At 42.8% G+C, this 22,004-nt stretch overlaps 1 protein-coding gene across 2 annotated transcripts; it reads left to right on the top strand.

Annotated features, from left to right (window-relative positions):
• The first annotated feature begins 3,003 nt into the window (after nt 1-3,003).
• LOC101704715 (melanoma-associated antigen 10-like) lies at nt 3,004-21,725 on the top strand. Of its 2 annotated transcripts, none has more exons than XM_087202033.1 (5): nt 3,004-3,095; nt 17,886-17,974; nt 18,680-18,764; nt 19,965-20,056; nt 20,347-21,725. In XM_087202033.1, the coding sequence occupies exon 5, from the start codon at nt 20,450-20,452 to the stop codon at nt 21,206-21,208; it is 759 nt and encodes a 252-aa protein (XP_087058159.1). In that variant the 5' UTR covers nt 3,004-3,095; nt 17,886-17,974; nt 18,680-18,764; nt 19,965-20,056; nt 20,347-20,449; the 3' UTR covers nt 21,209-21,725. The 2 variants fall into 2 exon arrangements, with proteins under 2 accessions (XP_087058159.1, XP_087058158.1); XM_087202032.1 differs by having other exon boundaries at nt 19,965-20,061.
• The last annotated feature ends 279 nt before the right edge of the window (nt 21,726-22,004 follow it).

Here is a 22,004-nt window from a genome sequence, read left to right as displayed (position 1 = left end):
GTCACACCTTTTTCTGAAGTTTGGGAAAAAGCCTCTCAGACTTTTTATCCCTGTCATTCCACATGCCTGAAAACCCAGCACCATGTGAATAGCAAAGGGGTTCTTCATCGTGTGATGCAAAAGCCAGACCCCCTTCACACATTGTCACTGGAGGTCTGGATGGCTGAACACAGGGATGCACTTCCTTTGGCAGCCCTGAATGAGCAGAAGCCCCAAGGACTCTCTGCTCAAATGAAAGATTTGGTTTTAGACCCTTGATCCTATAATGGATGGAGACTTGGTGATTTCTTGTATGCTCTTAAGGCATTTTTCTTCTTGGTCCTATAGAAAGTACTTGGCTTCCTTTTAATGCTATTCTTTCACCAATCATGACTTCATTCCCCAGCATTCCAGGTGCTTCTTTCTGGTGAAACACTAGAGCTTCCAAATCATTTAGCACTGCCATTGCATCGTGACATTCACTGTAGATTTTCCTGCTGGCGTTCAGCAATAAATGTGACAGAAACTGAACATTGGCTGGCCTTGTAATTTTCAACACCAAAGTAATTACTCAACCACCGTTACTCTTGGTCTCTCACAAAATTTCAGGACATGGGCAAACTGTAGACAAAGTTTGTGGAGGGTTCAATACATATGGCATCTAGTACAAGTGACGATGGGGCCCTTGTTCCCAACTGAAATCTCCTGAGCCTGGCCCTTAGGTTCCGGATTCCAATCAGCTTTCTCTTTATCTGAGCTCTTACCAGGTTTACAGTCAAGTGCTGCTCACAACATTCTAGGATTTCTCTAGCTTGCATCTCCAAACATTGCCATATGCCTCCTACAAACAAGTCCAAAGCTTTTCGACCACATAATCAAGTTCCATCATAGCAATGGCTCTAGTCCTGACACCAATTTTTTATATTATTTACATTCTTATCACTAGGACAGCATGCTGAACACTTGCTACTTCAAGGAGGAGCAGTTTATTTTGGCTCACAAATTCAGTGGATTTAGTCCATTTAGTCCATTTAGCCTACTCAGAGACAGCAGTGGCATGGCATAATGGCATGGCTAAGGAGGGTGGTCATGCCATGGCAGTCGAGAATGAAAGAGACAAGGGAGGAACCAGGGATGAGAATACAGCCTCCACATACCCAAGTGACCCCCTCTTCTAACCAATACCCACCTCCAATTGAAAGACATTTGGGGGACATTTTAGACCTGACCAATAACATATATTGTTACAGAAAGAATCCAGAATTGTTAGAGAGATATTTTACCGAGTGAGATCATGTGATTTTGGCATCTAACACATTGAAAACTTCAGAGCAGGCCAACAGGTTGGTAACTGACACAACATTACTTCATTTGCTGTAATGATTTTCATTTCAGTTTCCCTTAACATGTATAAATTATAGACATTAATATTCTAGTGTGATATTGTAAAACATGGCCACAGCGCACCCTAATGAAATCCACCCGTGCTTTATTGATTTCCCCATATATCTTTCACAATCTCTAGTAATCATAGCTGTACATTCAATTTAAATGATTTTTATGAGCAACTGAAGTTTACAAAAGCGTTTTCTGGTTTAAAGTGTTAGATTAGCCGGGCATGGTGATGCACACCTGTAATCCCAGTGCTTGGAAGGCTGAGGCAAGAGAGTCTCCATGAGTTCGAGGCCAGCCTGAGCTACATGGTGAGTTCAAGGCCTCTCTGAAACACAAAGTAAGACCTTGCCTCAAATAAATAAAGAAAGAAAGAAAGAAAGAAAGAAAGAAAGAAAGAAAGAAAGAAAGAAAGAAAGAAATAGTGTCCGATTGTAGTAGATGAAACGAACAAATATCTAAAAGCCTAACAAATGTAGGAGGTGTTTATAGGGACAAGGATGAATCTCTACTTATATTTTCTGGGCAATGAATTCTGACCTAAAGGCAGTACAACATATTCATTGATGAGAAACAGAATAATGAAAATTTCTCAATTTCCTTAAATTCCTTTTAGTATCAAAAATGACAATGAATTTACCCTGGAAAAAACCAGGAGAGACTGAGAGAGAGTGAGCCTGGTAAACACACATAATCAAATAAATGTGAACATGGAAACCTGAGGCAGCCCCAGGAAGAGTGCGGGGGGCTGAAGTGTCCGCGCGGGCTGAGTGGGCGCAGGCCCGAGAGCCCCGCGGGTGGCCTTCGCGGCCTGAGTCCTACACCACCGCGAGCCCCAAGTGGCGTCTCACAGCAGAGCTGCCAGTGGCCCAGGGGGACCCCGGGGCAGCCACAAGACGGGGACGCTATGCTTGGAGACCGTGCTCAACACAGGCTGAACCACCCCGCGCCCCAGCCGGGAAGGTCCGGCTTCCAAACCTATCAGTACTTTCAGGAAGCGTAGGGCGTGCCTGGGAACAGGGCGGCCAGTGTAAGAGTGGAGGGCGAGAGTGGCCTTGGCGATTGCACGGCCGGCCGCCTGGGGCTCGCTCGGGCATCAGCTCCTTGTTCTGGAGTGAAGAGAGCGAGGTTCAAGCCACAGGAGTCCGGGATCCACAGGCAGCAGGCGACGGACGGCCCCTCGGAGGATGAAAGGACCCCGAGGACCCTTTCCTGCCCCTGTGACATGATCCGGGATGGGATGTGATGTCCACCGACCGCTGAGCCTCTGGTCAGAGCTGAGTGCAGGCCTTTGTCCGAGCTGCTCAGCTCAGGGAGGGGCACAGAGCCCAGCGCAGTTGGGGTTCGAGACCAGAGGCGGCCAGAGAGTCGGAAAGCCGTACACCCGAGGAGGGGCCCAGATCTACCCCTCTGAGGGCCCTGGACCATGCCAGGGCCGATCCGATCCATCGGGATGAGCTCCGGGCTCCGGGCACCCTGGGAGGTAGAGCCTGTCTCAGGGGCGACTCAAGGCCACAGAGCAAGGTGGTTCTGGCTCTGCCAGGAACTAAGGAGCCCCCCCCCCCCAGTGCTCGCCGAGGGGACCTTAAGAGTAACTTTCCGCTCCTGCTCTCAGCCCTGGGAGACCCCGGGCACTTTGCCGGATGTGACTTCCAGCGGCGGCAGCAGCAGCGGCGGCTTCGGGGGGAGGCCCTGGGGTCCTGTTCTGAAGGTGCTCGCATCAGGTGAGGGGACTTGTGTGTGTGGCTTCGGTTAGGGGTCAGGGTGACAGCGGGCTACTGCGGAAGTGAGGAAGCCCACAGCCCATCTGCCTCTGTGGTGGCCTGGCGCCCAGAGAAAGAATTCTCGGGGGGACCGCTTTTGGCTCGGGGGACCCCGAGTGCAGAATCAGAGCCATGCTCTGACTTTTAGGCTTCGGGAGGAGGAAGTGATGGGACCTGGGCTGATTTAGGCCAAAGTAAGGGCCGAGGGAGCACCGAGGACTCTCCACCCCAGAGAGAAGGACCTAGAACGTTCCAGAAAAGCCTTCTGTTCTCTGCCCTGCACTGCAGCGCTGCAGAGTTCTGAGGACAGCGCCTCCTTTCAGCACTCCTGTTTAATTCCCAATGATACCAGTTTATTTATTTGAAGGTAACAGATTACAGCTTCTGTAATGCGCTGAAGTCGCCATTGACGTAATTATTTTGCACTACAGTAGTACAGCTTCTCACTGACAGAAATACAGAATACACAAAAAGTTTAAAGAAGCAAACAAAGGTCAGGTGTAATCCCCTACATCCGTGGAAGAGTATGAGGTAGCTAAAGATCATGTGTTTACCTTGCAGCAAGTGTGGTTTCAGGAGTTTTTACATGGGTTAACTCATTACTAGTAATACAAAGCACTTTTCCTCCTAGTAGAAGAAACTGAGGCAGCAAGTTTAACTTGGCCTGTATTGTTAACCATTCCATGTGTGTGCACGCTGAAACTTTCAAATTGGAATGAGAAGATATCCAATATAGCATGTGTATTGTTATGTTAAAAGAAGCCACTCTTCAGAAAATATTGTTATGAACATGTGATGCTTCTTGGTCTTTATCAACCTATTGAATGAGTTTTATAATCTCTTTTATCCCAAAGGACTATCTATAGACAGGCCTCAGGGGGTCTGAGTTATATTATCAGAGGTTTATGCCCCCAAACCAGGGAACTTTTCTCACCTGACAGTCTTCATTGTTACCTAAAAAAGCTTTCTTAGTATACCGAATAGCAAGGAAACATTTTCTTTCCAGCTCTATCACACACCTTAACCATTGGTTCAAAACCCAAGCAGGTAGTTGTTTGGCTTCTAGCAGATGATTTTAGCAAAATATGATTTGTCCAGACTTGGATTCAGAGAATCCTGACCATGATGTTATTTATGTAACAACAAGAAAACTAAATATTTACAGAATATCATATTAATGACAATAAAATGTAATGCAAGTACTGAATTTTTAATAATCATGAGACAAACGTTGTACGTTTGTGAAGTGTTCAAAGAATATTGTACATTAGGATAATGGAGCCTAGCATAGTGGTGCACACCTGTGATCCCAGCACTCAGGAGGCTGAGGCAGGTGGATCCCCCTGAGTTGGAGGCCAGCCTGGGCTAAGTAGTGAGTTCAAGTCCAGCCTGGAATTCATAGCAAGACCCTGTCTCAGAGCATTTTCTGAGGACTGTGCTTCAGGTGGGAGGAGCAAAGAGGGCCTGGGTGGTCTTAGATCAAGGTGAGGGCTCCAGGGGAAACTGGGGAAGCCCCAGGCCAGAGCGAGGATATCCCCGCCATGTGGAAAAGCCTGTCCTGCCTGCCCTGCCCCACGCGCTACAGGTGAGTACATTCATCGTGGGGAGCTGGTAGGAGTCCGTGACATAGCTTAATTCTTTGTTACCCCTTTTCCTCTCCTTCCCCCCACCCTGTGTCTCCTGGATAAATAAGTATCTATATTATCTGTGCATACGGCTATACATACATATGTATGTATATTGTATATATGCACATACTTTTGTATACTTACACATGTGTATTGTTATATATGTAGGTTAGGTATACATATATTGTTATATATGTGCAGTTGTACATGTTTACAGTACACGATGATGACATTCCTCATAGAAACTCTATGCACGTGTACACTTCACAGTGCCACCTTTGTGATATCAGTTCCCTCCCCCTACCCCCCTTCCATGTCTTGCTCACCTTCCCATACCCTAAACATCTATCTACCTATTTATTTATGTACCTTTCATTTTGCTCTTTATTCATATTTTGGGTTTCTCATATCAGAAAAACCATGTGGCATTTAAGCTTGTATGTCTGATTTATTTCACTTAACATTATGGTCTCAAGGTGCACCCATTTTCCTACACATGACTCAAGTTCTCCTCTTTACAGCACAGTAGTAACCCATTGTATATAAATACTATGGTTCATATCCATTCATATGTTGATGGAAATATCGGCCACTTCCAACTTTTAGCTATTGTGAATTGTGCTGCTATAAACATGGAGATGTATGCATATGATGTCTTTCTTTCGGGAAGATAATTAGAAGTGGAATGTTAAGGTTGAATGTAAATTCTGGTGCTGTTTTATAAAGAATCTCCTGACTGACTTTCATAGCAGTTGTACCAGTTCACACTCCTGCCAGCAGTGAAGTAGGGTTCCTCTTTTCTTGCAGGCTTGCTAGTATTTGCTATTATTTGATTTTTTTGAAGCTAGGCATTCTTTCTGGAGTGAGAAGGAATCTCAGTATTGTTTTCATTTGCATTTCATGAATGACCAGCAGTGCTGAACATTTTTCGTGTATTTATTGGCCATCATGTATTCACTTAGATGACCATTTCTTGGTGGGGTCTTTTAATTTGGGGAGCCTAATTTTTTTAGTTCTTTATGTATTCTAGAATATCAGTGGTTTGTCTGAGGAGGAGCTAGCAAAATTTTTCCCAATTCTGCAGGTTGCCTCTTCACTCTGTTGGGTGTCTCCTTTACTGTGCAGAAGCACTGTAACTTGATTTGATCCCATTAGTTGTTTCTTGGTAATTTCTTGTGCAAATAGTGTTCTGAACTGAAAGTCATTGTCTACACATGAGTCTTCCTGAGTTTTACCTAATTTGTCTTCCAGCAGATTGTGTTTCCCTACTAATATTTAGGTTGTTGATTCATTTTGATTTTATTTATGCATGATGAGAGATATGGGTCTGGGTTCAACCTTCAGCATGTGGACAGCCAATTTTCCAAGCACCATTTGTAAAAGAGGCTACCTTTGCTCCAGCCAAAGTATTTGGTCCTTTTGTCAAAGAGAACACAGTTGCGTTGCCTGGTGTGGTTTCTGTATCCTGCATTCAATTCTGCTGATCCACAAGTCTGATTTTTTGCCAGTATCACACTGGTTTTTTTGTTTCTTTTTCCTGTACCAAGGATCAAACTGAGGACCTTGCACTTGCTCCCACTGAGCTACATTCCCAGCCCCGTGCTGTTTTACTTTTTTTTTCTTCGTCTTCTTCTTCTTCTTCTTCTTCTCCTCCTCCTCCTCCTCCTCCTCCTCCTCCTCCTCCTTCTTCTTCTTCTTCTTCTTCTCCTTCTTCTTCTTTTTTTTTCAAACAGGGTCTCCCTGTGTAGTTCAGACTGGCTTTCAACTCACTATGTAGCCTAGGCTGGCCTCGAACTCAAGGCGATCCTCCTGCCTCGGCCTCTTGAGTGCTGAGACTGTAGGAGTGTGCCACCACACTGGGTTCATGCTGTTTTCATCAGCTTTGTAGTTTAACTTGAAGTCTGGGATTTTGATATCCCTCCTCTTGCTGTTGTTGTCCTGGGTTGCTTTTACTGTTCTAGGTCTCTTCTGGTTCCACATGAATGTTGGGATTGTTCCTCTAGTTCTATGAGGAATGCTATTGGTATTTGAATTGGGATTGCATTAAATCTGGATAAGGATGAGCTGGGGATTTAGCTCAGTGGTTTCGATGCCTACTGGGCAAGCGCAAGGACCCGAGTTCGATCCCCGGTACCAAAAAAAAATCTGGATAAGGTTTCTGATTATGCGATTTTGACTGCATTGTTTCTGCCTTTGTAGGAACATGAGATGTCTTTGCATTTGTGATGCCCTCTTCAATTTCCTTTTAAGACTCTGTAGTTTTCACAGTAAGTCTTTCTCATTCCCTTGGTTAGGCTAATTCCTAAGGATTTAATTTTTGTGATGTTATTTTAAAGTAACTGTTTGCCTAATTTCTTTCTTGGTGAGGTTCTTATTGGTGTACAGGAATGCTATTGATTTTTGTGTGTTGATTTTGTAGCCTGCTATGCTGCTGAATTTGGTTATTAATAAGTGTTTGGCTGGAGTTTTGGAGATGTAGTGGATTTTGGACATGTAGTGGGTCATGTCATCTGCAAATAATGATAATTTAACTTGTTCCTTTCCTTTCATTTCTTTCTCTTGCCTGATTGTTCCGGCTAATGTTTTGAGAACTGTGTTGAACAGTAGTGATGATAGTGCGTGTCCTTGTCATGTTCCTGAATTCAGGAACAAGACAGCTTCCCCTTTGCCTTGAATCCCACCCCTGGGGTCACAGAGAGGGTCACAGTGTGCTTGGATTGCAAGACGCCTGTGCAGATCAGTGGAGGGGAAGTGCCTCTCCTTGGGCACGGGAATGCTGTAGACTAAGGAGGGCTTCTGGAACCTCGTCCTTCTGTCCAGTGCAGGAACTTCTGCCAGCAATCAAGGTGAGGAACTTAGGTGAGGCCTGTAGGGTTTTTGCTGTAATTCATAATGATTACATTCATCAGGGGACTTTTGTACCTTCCCATGACATACTTTCTTTTTTAATCCCCTTCCCCTCTCTTCCCTCCCATTAAAAGTATCTCTTGGATCCCTTTTCTCATAAATATAAGTCTATATGTGTATATAATATACACACATATATGTTTGTTTGTAGCATGTAATGATCACAGTCCTATAGTGACTTTGTGCTCTTTATATTTGGAGTTTCTCATCTAAAAGAAACAATGCAATATTTAAGCTTGTGTGTCTCATTTACTTCACTTAACAATATAGTCTCACGTTGCAACCATTTTCCTACAAATGTTTCAAGTTTATCCATCTTTATGGCAGAGTAGTACTTCTTTGTTTCTATATACCACACTTTCTTATACATTCATGTGCTGATAGACATACACCCCCCCTTCCAATGTCTGGCTGCTGTGACTTGTGCTGCTATAAACATGGGTATGCATGGCTCACTGTGATGTGATGTCTTTAATTATTTAGGGAAGATACTTAGAAGGGAAACATCTGGGTCAAATGTAATTTCTAGTGTTAGTGCTTGAAGTCGTCTCCATACCTATTTCCACAGTGATTGTACCAATTCACACTCTCACCAGCAATGCAAAAGGTTTCCATTTCCTCGCAGGCCTGGCAGCATTTGCTGTTATTGGATTTTCTGAGGATAGCCCTTCTTTATGGAGATGAGATCTCAGTGTTGTTTTAGTTTTCATTTCTTACATGGGCAGCAATGCTGAACATTTTTTCAAGTATTTATTGGCCATTTGTACTTCTTCACCTGAGAAGTGTCTATTCCTTTCAGGGGCCCAGTTTTTTATTGGGTCTTTGAATTTAGGGGACCGAATTTCTGAGATCCCTTTTTCATAACTTCTGTATTTTATTAGTAGAGTTTTGCAATTCATGCTGTTTCCAATCATCTTGGAAGTGGTCACATGTACATCTTAGAGCTTCTTTCTTTTTTTTTTAATCCCCTTCCCCTTCCCTCCCCCTCCCCCTCCTCATCCAGTTCCTCCATGCCTTTTTCATACTTGTTGATATTAGTTGTCTTAGCTCATAGTATGACATATATCGTTTACAGTAATTTGAGTTTTTAGGCTCCTGTACATGGCACATCTTTATTCCTCTCATTTCCCCTTTCCCTCCTCCTCATCTCTCGCTCTTGTTCCCTTGGACCACTTCTCTATTGCAAGAGATCTGCCCCTTGTCCCTTTCTATCCATCCCCTTTCATTTTCTTTGTTTGTACTTCGCCTCACTCAATTGAGAGATACAATACAGTATTTAATCTTGTGTGACTAGTTTACTTCACTGAGCATTATATTTTCAAGGTGCATCTATTTTCCAACAAATGTCTCAACTGTGTCATTCTTTATACCCAAGTAGTACACTATTATACACAGTATGCTACATTGTCTTTATCAAGTTGTCTGCTGGGTATCCAGGCTGCTTCCAGGATTTAGCTGTTACAAATTGTGCTGCTATAAGCATTGGTATGCAAGGATCACTGTAGTATGATGACTTAAACTCTTTGGGGAAGACACCTAGCAGGAAGATAGCTGGGTCATATAGAACTTCTAGTGTCACTTCTTTGAGGAATCTCTGTACTGATTTCCATCATGGTCGTACTAGTTTGTATTCGCACCAACAGTGCAAGAGGGTTCCTTATTCACCACAGCCATGCCAACATTTGTTATTGTTGCATTTCTTAATGCTTGCCTTTCTTTCTGGAGTAAGATGGAATCTTAGCATTGTTTTAATTTGCATTTCTCTAATGGCCAGAGATGTTGAACATTTCTTCATATATTTATTGACCATTTGTATTTCTTCCTCTATGAAGTGTCTGCTCATTTCTCTGGCCCACTTCTTGACTGGGTCTTTAATTTTGGTTGGCTTAATTATTTGAGTTCTTTGCATATTCTAGGTATTAGTCTTCTGTCTGAGGAGTAGCTGGAAAAAACTTTATCCTGTCCTTGGGTTGCCTCTCCACTCTACTGATTGATTCTTTTGCTGTACCAAAGCTTTTTATTCTGACACAATGCCATTAGGTGATTCTTACTGCTATTTCTTGTGCGTCTGAGGCTCTGCTTAGAAAATCCTTTCCTACACCTATGTCTTCTTGTGTTTAAAATATTTTATCTTTCATAAGGTTTAATGTTTCTGTTTTAATGTTTAGATCTTTGATCCATTTTGATTTTAATTTTGTACATGGTGAGAGATAAGGGTCCTGTTTCATTCTGTAGACAGATAACCAGTTTTCCCAAAACCACTTGTTGAATAGGCTATCTTTCCTCCAATATATGCTTTTGGAATCTTTGTCGAAGATCACATAGTTGAATATGTCTGAGGAGATGTCTGTATCCTCACTTCTGTTTCACTGATCCATGTGTCTGTTTTTGTTCCAGTACCATCCCATGTTTATTGCTATTGCTTTGTAGTATGACTTGAAAGCAGGTATTGCTATGCCACCTGCTTTGCTCTCATTGCTCAAAATTACTTTTGCTATTGTGGGTCTCTTCTGGTTCCACAGGAATTTGAAGAGTGTTTTCTCTAGCTCCGTAATGTAGGCTGATGGTATTTTGATCGAGACTGCATTGCATCTATATAACAATATTGGAAGTTTGGCCATTTTGACAATATTGCTTCTGCCTCTCCAGGAACAAGGGACATTTTTTCCATTTTCTGGGGTCCTCTTCAGTCTCCTTCTTCAGAGTAGTATAGTTTCCTTTGTAGAGGTCTTACACTTCCTTGGTTGTGTCAATCCCTAGATATTTCCTCTTTGTTGAAGCAACTGTGAATAGCACTGTTTTCATAATTTCCTTTTCATCCCACTCATTATTGATGTACACAAATTCTAATGATTTTGTGTGTTGATCTTGTGTCTTGTACTTGGTGAGGTTGTTTACTAATTCTAAGAATTTTTTGTTGGAGTTCTTTGTGTCTTCTATGTAGAGCATCATGTCATGTGCATGATGATTTGAGTTCTTCCTTTCATATATGTATCGCTTTTATTTCTTTCTTTTGCCTAGTTGCTCTGGCTAATGTTTCAAATACTATGTTGAACAGAGGAAGTGATAGTGGATATCTTTGTCTTCTTCCTGATGTTAGGGAAATGCTTTTAGTTTTTTCCCTATTTACTGTGATGGTGGCTACTGGTTTGTCATAAATAGCTTTTATCATATTCAGATATGGTCTTTCTATACCTGTTTTCTTCAGGGATTTTATCATAAAGAGGTGTTGGATTTTGTCAAATGCCTTCTCTGCATCTACTGATATCATCATATGGGTTTTGTCCTTGCTCCTGTTTATGTGCTATATTATATTCCTTGACTTCCATATGTTCAATCATCCTTGCATCTCTGGGATGAAACCTGCTGGATCATGATATATCAGGTTTTTGATAATACGGTGCATTTTATTTGGTAACATCTTGCTGAGGATTATGGCATCTATGTTCAGTAAGTAGTTTGGCCTATACTCTTCTTTTTCAGTTGAATCTTTTTCTGAGTTAGAGATGAGAGTGATGCTGGCTTCCGTAAACAAATTTGAGAGCACTCTATCACTTTCGATTTCATGGAAGAGCTGAGAAGTATTAGTGAGACAAGACATTAAAGGTTTTGTAGAATTCAACAGGGAATCTATCAGGTCCTGGGCATTTTTAGTTGGTAGATTCGTTGTTACTGAGTCAGTTTCATTGCTTGTTCTTGTGTTGTTAAGCATATTTATGTCTTCTTGGGTTAGTTTTGGTAGTTTGCATGTGTCTAGGAATCTGTCTATTTCTTCAAAGTTTGCTAATTTGTTGAAATCTAATTTTTTGAAGTAGTTACTGCCTTTTGGATTTTGACAGTGTCTGCTTTGATTTCACCATTGTCATTTTGAATTCCATCCATGTGAGTCTTTTCCCTCTTTGTCTTTGTGAGGATTATCTATTTATTCTTTCAAAGAACTGCTCTTTGATCCCTTGATTTTTGTTTTAGTCATTATTTTATTGATATCTGCGTTCACCTTTACAATTTCCCTCCTAGATTTCCGTTTGGGGCTGGTTTGTTGTTGTTTGTCAGATATCTTAAGATTTCTCATGAGGTCATTTATGTGGGCTTGCTTTGTTTTCCTAATGTGAGCATTGATTGTGAGAAATTTTTCTCTTAGGACTGCTTTCATAGGGTCCAGGAGGTTTTGTTGTTGTACAGTCACTGTCATTAACTTCCAGAAATTTTTTCATTTCTTCTTTGATTTATTCTATGACCCATTGGTTGTTTGGGAGTGTGGTGTTAATTTTCCAGGAGCTTTTGCCTTTTCGGAAATTTCTTCTTTTGTTGATTTCTGTTTTCATTGCACAAGAGTCAGATAGTATGCATGGGCTGATTTCTTTTCTTTTACATTCACTTAAGCAAGCTTTGTGGACTAGTATGTGACCTATTTTGGAAAAAGTACCATATGAAAAGAATGTATACTCTGAAAAGAATGTATACTCTGTTGTAGAGGAGCAGAATACTCTGTGTATTCCAAGTCCATATGTTCAAGAGTGTGGTTCAGCTCTGAAAATTCTTTATTGGTTTCTTGTTTGGTTGATCTATCTCTTTGTAAAAGTGATTGTGTTAATATTTATTTGATCTTTTAATGCCAGCAATTTTTGTTTTATGAAGATAGATGCTCAAGTATTGGTACATATATGTTTATCAATGTTATCTCTTCTTGTTGGCTTGTTCCCTTAAATAGTATGTAGTGACTTTGTCTCTTCTAATCAGAGACTCCTTCAGCTCCTCAGAGAATGGCACACCAAGTAGGAAGCTTGGGTGTGAGGGCCTCCTTGGCCTGTCCTTAAGCAGGAGGGATGTTCCTTGGGTAAATCCTGTTTTCCTTTAAGCTTTATTGAAAACTCTCTACAATGAGCTATTTATATGGTCTATATTGTCCATTATATGAGGATTACCTGGGAAATTTTTTTCCCATTGTAGGTTATCTCTTTCACTCTCTTCGTTTCTGTTGCTATGCAGAAGCTTTTTCACTTGATATGCTTCCTTTTGTTGATTCTTACTATTATTTCTTTGCAATTAGTGTTCGTTTCAGAAAATCATTGCCTACTCCTAATGTTTTCCGATGGTTTATATATTTTGGATTCCAGGAGAGTAACAGTTTCTGTTGTAATATTTAGAACTTTGATCCATTTTGGTTTTTCTTTAGTGCAGAGAGAAATATGGGTCAAGGTTAGATCCTTGGGCTGATCCTTAGCCAGATTTCCCAGCACCATTTGTTATAGAGGCTGTCTTTTCTCCAGCAAAAGTATTTGGTGGCCTTGCCAAAGATAAGCTACTTGAGTTTGTAGGAAGTTGTTTCTGTACCAAATAGTCTGTTTTGTTTGGTTAGGTTTGGCTTGGCTTTTCGCCATTACTATGCTGTTTTTATCACTGTAGCTTTGTAGTATTACTTCAAATCTCGGATTATGATATTCCCTGCCTTGCTCTTGTTTTCTGGAATTGCTTTTGCTGTTCTAGGTTTCTTCTGGTGCCATATGAATTTCAGGATTGTTTTCAGTAGTTCTGTGAGGAATGCTATTAGTATTTTGATTGTGAGTGCATTAAATCTGTTAAATAGTTGTAGAATTATGGTCATTTTGGCTATGTTCATTGTGTCTACCCAGGAACCTGAGACGTGTTCATTTTATGCCATCCTCTTTGATATCCTTTTTTAGAGTACTGTACTTTTTTGTTGTTGTTGTCTTGTTTTGTTTTGTTTGCTACCTGGGGATCAAACTCAGGACCTTGCGCTTGCTAGGCAAGCAGCGGAACCACTGAGCTAAATCCCTAACCTTAGAGTACTGTACTTTTAATTGTAGAAGTCTTTCACTTTTTTATTTAATTCCTAAGAATTTAATTTTTCTTAAAAAAATATTGTTCCTCTAATTTCTTCCTCTGTGAGTTTGCCACTGATATACAGGAACACTACTGATTTTTGTGTAATGCTTTTCTAACCTGCTACACTGCTGTATTTGCTGATTAATCCCAGGAGTCTTTTGATGGAGTTTTGAGGGTCTTCTATGTAGATAATAGTATCATTTGCAAATAATCATAATTTAACTTCTTCCTTCCCTATACAGATCTTGTTCAATTATTGGACTTCTTTGATTATTCTGGCTAATATTTTGAGAACTATATTGAAGAGGAGTGGTAAGAATGGACGTCCTTGTCTTGTTTCTGAATTCAGGGGGATAGCTTTCAGCTTCCCCCCGCCCCCATGTATTATGGTGCTGCCCGTTGGTTTGTCATGGATGACTTTTATCAGATTGAGATAAGTTTCTTCTATGCCTATTTTCTTCAGGGTTTTTACCATGAATGGATGTTGGATTTTGTTAAATGTTTCTTCTGGGTGTGTTGGTATGATCATGCAATTTTCATCAATCATGTGTTTATGTGATGTATTACATTTATTGATCTGCACATGTTGAAATAGCCCTATTTCCCTGGAATGAATCCTGGTTGGTCATGACATATGATCTTTTTGATGATTTCTTATATTCTGTTTGCCAATACCTTATTGAAGTCTTTTGGATCTGTGTTCCTTAAAGAATTTGACTTGTATTTTCTCTTTTTTGGTTGTGTCCTTTTCTGCTTTGGGGATTGGGTTAATGTTTGCTTCCAGAATGACTTTGGGAGTTTGGCTTGCCTTTCAGTTTCATTAAAGAGTTTGAGGAGTTGGCATTAGATCTCTCCAAAGTTCTCGTAGAATTCAGTAGAGAATTCATCAGTACCTGGGCTTTTCTTGGGAGGTTTTATTACTTCTTCAATTTATTAGCTGATATGGTATTATTCAGAATTTTTATATTTCCTTGGTTCAGCTTTTGTAGTTCACATGCCTAGGAATTTGTACATTTCTTCTGAATTGTCAATTTTATGAGAGGACATATTCTCATAGTATCTAACAATGGTCTTCAGAATTTCAGCAGAATCCATTGTGTGTTCTTTTCCACTTATAATTGCACAGAGTTGGGTCTTTTCTTTCCTTTTTCGGTAAGATTGGGTAGGGTTTTGTCAACTCTGTTTATTCTCTCAAAGAACCAACTCTTTGATTCGTTGATTCTTTTTATTTTTTCTGTCTCAATCTCATTAATTTCTGCTCTGATCTTCACAATTTCCTTCCCCATACTAGCTTTGCATTTGGATTGTTCTTGTTTCTCTAGGACTTTGAGTGGTATCATTAGGTTATTGATTTGTGCTTGCTCTCCTTTTCTGATGAAGGCATTCAGCACTTTAAACTTCTCTCTTCAGACTGCTTTCATTGTGTCCCAGGTGGTCCAGTATGTTGCATTATTGTCTGATTCTACAAATTGCCTAATTTCTTGCTTGATTTCTTGTGTGACCCACTGATGATGATGATGGTTATTATTATTATCACAAACTTTCTGTAGTTTCCTTTTCCACTGATTTCTAGTTTCATTAGACTAAGATATGATAATATGCACAGAATAATTTTCATTCTTTTGCATTTATCTAAGCATGCTTTATGTACTAGCATGTTATGTGTTGGATAGAGTCCCATGTGATATTGAGATGAATGTGTATTGTGTTGTTGGTGGTGTGACACTCTATAGTTATCTGTTAAGTCCGTGTCTTTGAAGGTTTGGTTCAACTCATATTTTTTTTGTAGAATTTTTGGTCTAGTTAATCCAATTTGTGACTGTGGGGTATTGAGATCCCAGATTATTATCTTGGTGCTTATCTATTTATGTCTATTACTGTTTCATGAAATAGGGTGCATCAGGTTTCGGTGTATATATGTTTATACTTCTTATCTCACCCTTTTGAATTGCTCATTTCACCAGTATGTGGTGGCCTTTTTTTGTCTCTTCTGATCAGTTTTGTTTGAAATCCACTTTTACTAAAATTAAAATAGCTACTGCTGCTTTTTTTTCAGGTTCCCATTGCATGGAATGTTGTTTTCTATCTTTTCATTTCTAATCTGTGAATTTCCTTTTGAATTAAATGTGTTTCATTTATAATGCAAATTAGTGGCTCTTCTTTCTTGATACATTAAAGAATTGAAACTGTTCCCATTGAGAGTTATTACTGAAAAGAATTGATGTCTTCCTGTCATTGCATTAGTTTCCTGTTGCTGATTTCGTTATACTTTGGCTTTTTTTTCCCTTCTGCTTACCTGCTCATCCTGCCAGGTGTATTCATTCTATTTTACTAATTGGTATTGACTGGATTCATTGTCTCTTTCTAGGATATCTTGGAGAATTTTTTAGAATGCTGGTTGTTGGGCATGAATTTCTTCAGGTGCTCCCTTTCTTGGAAGTAACATATTACTACAAATTTGAAGGAGTGATTTGCAACATGTACAATTTGGGATTGGAAGTTGTTATGGTTTAGGGCTTGAAACACTTTGCTTCAAGCCCTCCTGGCCCTTAATTTTTGTATTGAGAAGTCTGTAGTTATTCCAGTGGATTTACCTGTATAGTTTATTCACTACTCTTCTCTAACTGCTTTTACGATTTTGTCCCTGTATTGGACTTCTGGCGTTTTGAGAATGATATTATTTGGAGAGGTTCTCTTTTGTACTGTTTGGAATTGTAACTATTTGGAGTTCAATAAACCACATTTTTCTGTATGTTTATTTCTTACCATATATTTGGGAAGTTTTCTGATTTTTTTTGCATAAACAGGTTTTTATGACATTTGCTCTGATTTATTTTTCCATTATTCAATTACTTGCCTTAGATTAGATTAGTATTTTTTGCAACACCTGGCAGCTGATGGATCAATATTTTATGTCCTCTTAGTGCTTTTAAAGTGCCTTTGAGTAGGTGTTCTTTAAAAGCATCCTTATTTCTTTTTTTTTTTTTTTTGGTACCAGGGATCGAACTCCGGTCCTTGCACTTGTGAGGCAGGCGATGGAACCACTGGGCTAAATCCCCGGCCCATGCATCCCTACTTCTAATTCTGATATTCTGTCTTCATATTGCTTGCTTCCCTCACCCATCTGTCCAAAGCAATTTTTAATCTGGATTTGTGATTGAAACCTTTTCACGGACTCTAATTCTTTGCTGAACTGGTCGTTCCTGTTTTGTATCATTTTCTTTAGCACAGGTAGCTTTTTATTAGTGACTTCTGAAATTTTCTGTATCATTCTGTTTATCTCTTTAGTTATCGTCTTTGATCCTACAGGGCATCTCTTTGACCTGATTTCTAACTTCCTCTGGTATCCTTTGGAGTTTCAGGTGTGTGGCTTTGCTGTTCTCCCCAGTGATGCCCCCTGAATTGGCTTTGGGGCAGGTGGGAGTCTGGGGGTCATTTTATTGCCTTGCCACCTCATGTTTCTATGTTTTTTGCTTGTTTGCTTGGTGCTGGAATTTGTGGTGCTTCTAGTGCAAAGTCTTTGTTGCTAGTGAAGAGTCTGTTTCATTAGTTTGCTTTTCAGGGGTGCACTTTGGGCACAGCTAACTATGGTCCTTTACCCCTTCCCTAAGATCTGTCCACCTCCCTTAATTTGGGAGAGGAAGATGCAGCGTAATTGGCCCAACACCGAGTTCTCTGGAAATGGGCCCCACTACTGTCAATTTCACAAAGGGAATCTGGGCATTGGCACACAGAAAACCCATCCATGGCAATAATTATGTGACCCTGGCAACGTCAAGCAAATCAGCTACAGTGGTACCATCCAAGACAAATTAGATATTTACGTAAAAGATGAAGCAATTAGGTGGCACCTTTGACTATATAATAGAAAGCCTCAATTATAGTAGAGATATGAAGACAACCCACACGTTACATACAGCCTATAGTACTAAATGCAACTGCTATAGCTCCTCTATTGCTAGAAAAAAATTAAGAGTAACTTTATAGTTGCCAATCTAAAGATTAATAAAGCTACTTGTTATACTGTTAAAGATGATTGGCTGGGAAAGGGAGAATGCAAGAATTAAAATTTGAAATTTTTACCCAGGGGATGTAGGAATGAGGAGAGAAAAGTTGATCAGAAGATCCTGTAACACACTAGAAGGATATTTATGGCATTAGGTAATGGTAAGAATAAAACGGCCAAGAAATAGAAGACAATAGAAAAAAGGGAAGAAGTGAAAAGAAATTATATGGAGAATAAAAATAATAAAAAATAAAGGAAAAACTTAAAAGGAAAAAGAAGGGAAAGATGATAAAAAGAAGGAATAAGGAAAAAGAGAACTAGGCAAAAATGGTCTGGAATTGTGAATGAATCATTTCCTTGCAGGACGCTAAGTCTTGGAGTGCAGCAATTGTCCATTTTCTCAGGGGCAGGACCCTCTGCTTTTCCCAGGCTGTGGCAGTGTCCAAGGCAAGGTGAGTCCTTGTTCACCTGGTAGAGAAGGAAGGAAGGCAGCCAGACCCAGATGTATGCTGGATGCAGGCCCAAGGGCAAGGGCTTGAATATCCAATGCTACGGGTTTCCTTCCAGTACAGAGCACCTCGGCCCAGGCCTGGCCTGCACTGGTGGATCAGGCTTGTGCCCTCCTAGCTGAGATCCAATACCTCAGGGGCCCCTTTCCAGCCCCTCCCCGGGCAGGGCTGTTTCCTGAGCCTGTCTCTCACCCGCCCACTGTGGGAGGGTCATACCGGGACGCTGAAGCCAAGCTGTTCTGTGACTGCTCTGAGTCCCAGGTTAGAACACTCGAGGCTTTCCTGGAATGGCACCAGAGCCCAAGTCCTCTCCGGGGATGGGCAGGCACCTGCCCAGGGTCCCTCTCCCACTGCTGCCTGGGCACAGGCTGCTTGGGAGCCGAGCTCCCGCCATCCATGGAGATCACTGCAGCCTCCAGTGCACTGAGGTGCCGCTTTCCTCCCCGGGGCCTCCTGGAGCCCCAGGTTTCCCTTTGGTTCTACATATTCAGCTTCCCTTTCCTGCGAGCCAGGAGCCAGGGAGAAAATCCAGGCAGCTTTGCTCCCATCTCTGCACAGTCTGTCTCTTCAACTTCTCTGGGGTTTTCAGTTTTCATGTGAGTGCTTCCCTGATTCCTAGTGATCTCTTTCTTTTTTGTCCTCTTCAAGATTTGATTTTCCAGAGTCTGGATTCCAGCTCTCAGGAAGGCTGAATTGGTGCGGCTCCCCACACTACCATTTTCCAGGACTGAAGGTTTGACCTCACCCCACACCCATAAAAGGAAGAGACCCCAAAGAGCCTGGCTTCCCCTGGTAGCAACGTGGGTGTCCGGGAAGGGGGGCTGCATGGGGATTGCTCTATTGCTGCTAAGTGGGTGGGGGTGGGAGGACTCAGGGAGGCGAGGACCTTGGTCTAAGAGGTGACCGTGGGTCAGCAGAGGGAGCTGCACATGGTCAGCAGGCGGAGGACCCCAGGGGCTGCCAGCCCCAAGCCATGGGCCCTTCCTGAGGACTGAGTGTGTCTGCAGCCCAGGACCTAGGACTCCATAGGCTGTGCCTGTCCCCTGGGGTCAGCATGCTCCCCTCTCCCCGGGCAGGAAGGTGGGCCGTCTTCAGGGGATGAGGTCTGGGTCTCAAGGGGAGATCAGCTCATCTCAGGTGGGGTGGGGATGAGGAAGGTTAGGCCCAACAGGAGGAAGATGGAGAAAGGACAGAAGCACACGGGGCTCCCTCATCACAGGAGAGGCGGGCACAGGTCCTGCTGTCTGTCGTGGAGTCCCCATGGAGGGGTGACAGGATGGGTGCCTGCTCATGTCTTTAGAGAATCCTGGGGATCTCAGGGAGGTGAGGGACTCGCTCTGAGAGGGCGTCTGCAGGCAGGCACAGGGATCTCCCTCTGCCCAGCAGACACAAGGGTCAAGGTGAGGACCCCAAGGGAGGCCTGGGCACCCTGCCCCAAACAAAGACATGGGTGCTGCACACAGGTCCCCTGAGCCCACCTCATCCCAGGAAGCCTGGGCATGGCTATCAGGCTGAGGCTGCCCTCTCAGTTCTGGGTCAATGTCCCTCACTCCCTCTTTCAGTGTCTCCCAGACACAGGGCTGTGGTTTAAAGATGGTGGCCCAGCTCATCTCAGAGATGGTCCCGGAACTAAGCATTTATCAGATTAGCATGAAGCAGGCTTCCTTTCCCCTAGACCCCTGGACCCCTGGACTTTTCCAGCTCCACCTGTGGACTCAGGCAGTCAGGCCCCACGTGAGACCCTCGCTGTCTTTTGTTTCCTCTTGGAGAGGGAGACACTTTATTCTGAGAGTTTGCCTCTGGCCACCAGTGGCATGGGATCGGGGTTTAAGCCGAGGAAATAGCAGCAGAGGGGACCTCGCAGGGTCCAGCCCACCCCTCCTGTGAAGGGACCTGAGGTGTGCAGCCTGAGCGCCCTCCATGCCTCTTGCAGGAGATCCGGGAACCAGGTGGTGAAGGTCTTCTTGTGAGGCAGCATCCTTGGGTCGCACAGCAGAGGCCGCTCAGGAGGTACCAGGAGCCAAGGTGAGGTGCGTGACCTGAACGTGTTCCGAGGGCCCTGTCCCAGAGCAAGGACACCTCATAGTCCGCAGGCTCCACATGCCGTACTGTCTGCCCTAGAGCTTGTCCTCTGTGGTTCAACTGCAGCAGGAGCAGCACCCTCACTTCCTGTCCCAGGTTCTGGGGACAAGGCCAGGGGAGGACCGGAGCCTGTGAGGCCCTAGAGCACCACTCAAAGCAAATCCTGTAATCGGCCTTTGTGGGAATCAATTGCTCTCCGCTGAGGACACTCAGTCTCTCCCTCTCTCTTCCAGGCATCTGAGTCCTCATCGCGAAGCTCTCACTGTCCGCAGGGAACATCAGAACATACTCCTGCTGGGAGGAGTCACCACAGCAGGCTAGGGGAAGCTGTCTGCCATGGCGTCCGGGCAAACGAGCCAATCCAGTCAGGGCTCCAGCAGGGCACAGGAGGAGCATCCATCCACCTCTCAGGACCAGGCAGATCCTCAGTCCCTGCCCCTTGAGGTCCTGCATGAGAAAATAGATGAATTGGTAGATTTCCTGCTCCAAAAGTATAGTAATAAGGAGATGACCACCAGGGAAGAAATCCTGCACTCTGTCATGAAGGATTACCAGGAGCACTTCCCTCTGATCTTTACAAAAGTCTCTGATTGCATGTACATGGTGTTTGGCATTGATGTGAAGGAAGTGGATCCCCCTGGGCACATGTATTCCCTTAACCCTGTCCTGGGTCTCACCTATAACGCGATAGTGGGTGATGACCACAGCATTGCCAAAACCAGCCTCTTGATTATGATTATCACTATCATCTTCCAGAATGCCAACCGTGCCAGTGAGGAGGTTGTCTGGCTTGCACTTAATGGAATGCAGGTGTATGATGGGAGGGAGCACTTAGTCTATGGGGAGCCCAGGAAATTCATCACTGAGGAGCTGGTAGAGGAAGGGTATCTAGAGTATCGCCAGGTGCCTGATAGTGATCCTGCTCGCTATGAGTTCCTGTGGGGTCCAAGGACCCACGCTGAAACCACCAAGATGAAAGTCCTGGAGCATTTGGCCAAGGTCAATAAGAGAGATCCCAGGTCCTACCCACGTCTATATGAAGAGGCTGTCAGAGACCAGCAACAGGCAGCCCAAGTACGACATGTGGGCCATTGAGGGGCAAGGTGCAGGCCAGGGACACAGCATGTTCAGAAGCCATGTCACTAGCTTAGCTCCTGCCCATGTGAAATGATACCAATCCTTCAGTCTGTGTTTGAGGAGAGCAGCAAGCATGCTCAGTAGTGAAGAGCAGGGTAGGAGGGGGAAATACTGGGCTTTCCTTGTTGACATTTGTTCTCTTTGGGTTACTGGGAAATTGACATTTGTTTTCTTTATGAAGACTAAAGAGGCTTGCACATCTCATTTGAAGTATGGCATTTATTTTTGCTATTGTTGTGTTGGTTGTTGACTGTAATTTTTGATGAAATTGTAATTTTCTGTGGTACTGAGCACACATGGATTTTGCTTTTCCTTTCTCAGCATAAGCGTCTTTGCTATTTTGTAAAACCAACTAGGAAATCCTTCACTTTTTGTGATATAAAACATGATACCATGGCACTGGAGTAGGAATTTCCTTTTGAATGTGTAAGAACTTTAAGATAAATGGAGTCAAGAAATAAAGGCATGAAATTCAGTTCTTGATTTCTTTTCCATGTTTCCAGTTAATGTAAACCATTAAATTGTACATATAACTGAAGTTGCTTGGTTTGTTCCATTAGAAACACTGGCTGTCAGGAAAGAAGCCCATCTGCTCACTGGCCCAGGGCCCCCAAACCTTTGCTTCACCTGTGCTCTTCGGGGGCCCCTGTGTCTGTGGTGGTATGGGCACAGTAGATGGAGCCAGATCCACCATAGCCAGCAGGATGGTGGAGTCCTGTGACATCCACCCTGTGAGGACGATGGAGAGGTATTA

Source organism: Heterocephalus glaber, unplaced genomic scaffold (assembly GCF_053883595.1).
Source record: "Heterocephalus glaber isolate CG9 unplaced genomic scaffold, H.glaber_assembly_v1.0 deba00001762, whole genome shotgun sequence".
NCBI lineage: Eukaryota > Metazoa > Chordata > Mammalia > Rodentia > Bathyergidae > Heterocephalus > Heterocephalus glaber.
The sequence above is the reverse complement of the archived record's forward strand: the minus strand, read 5'-3'. Positions and strand labels throughout refer to the sequence as shown.

What these genes read in the sequence shown, in the direction of transcription:
- LOC101704715 (XM_087202033.1), top strand. Translation starts at nt 20,450, where the DNA reads ATGGCGTCCGGGCAAACGAGCCAATCCAGTCAGGGCTCCAGCAGGGCA.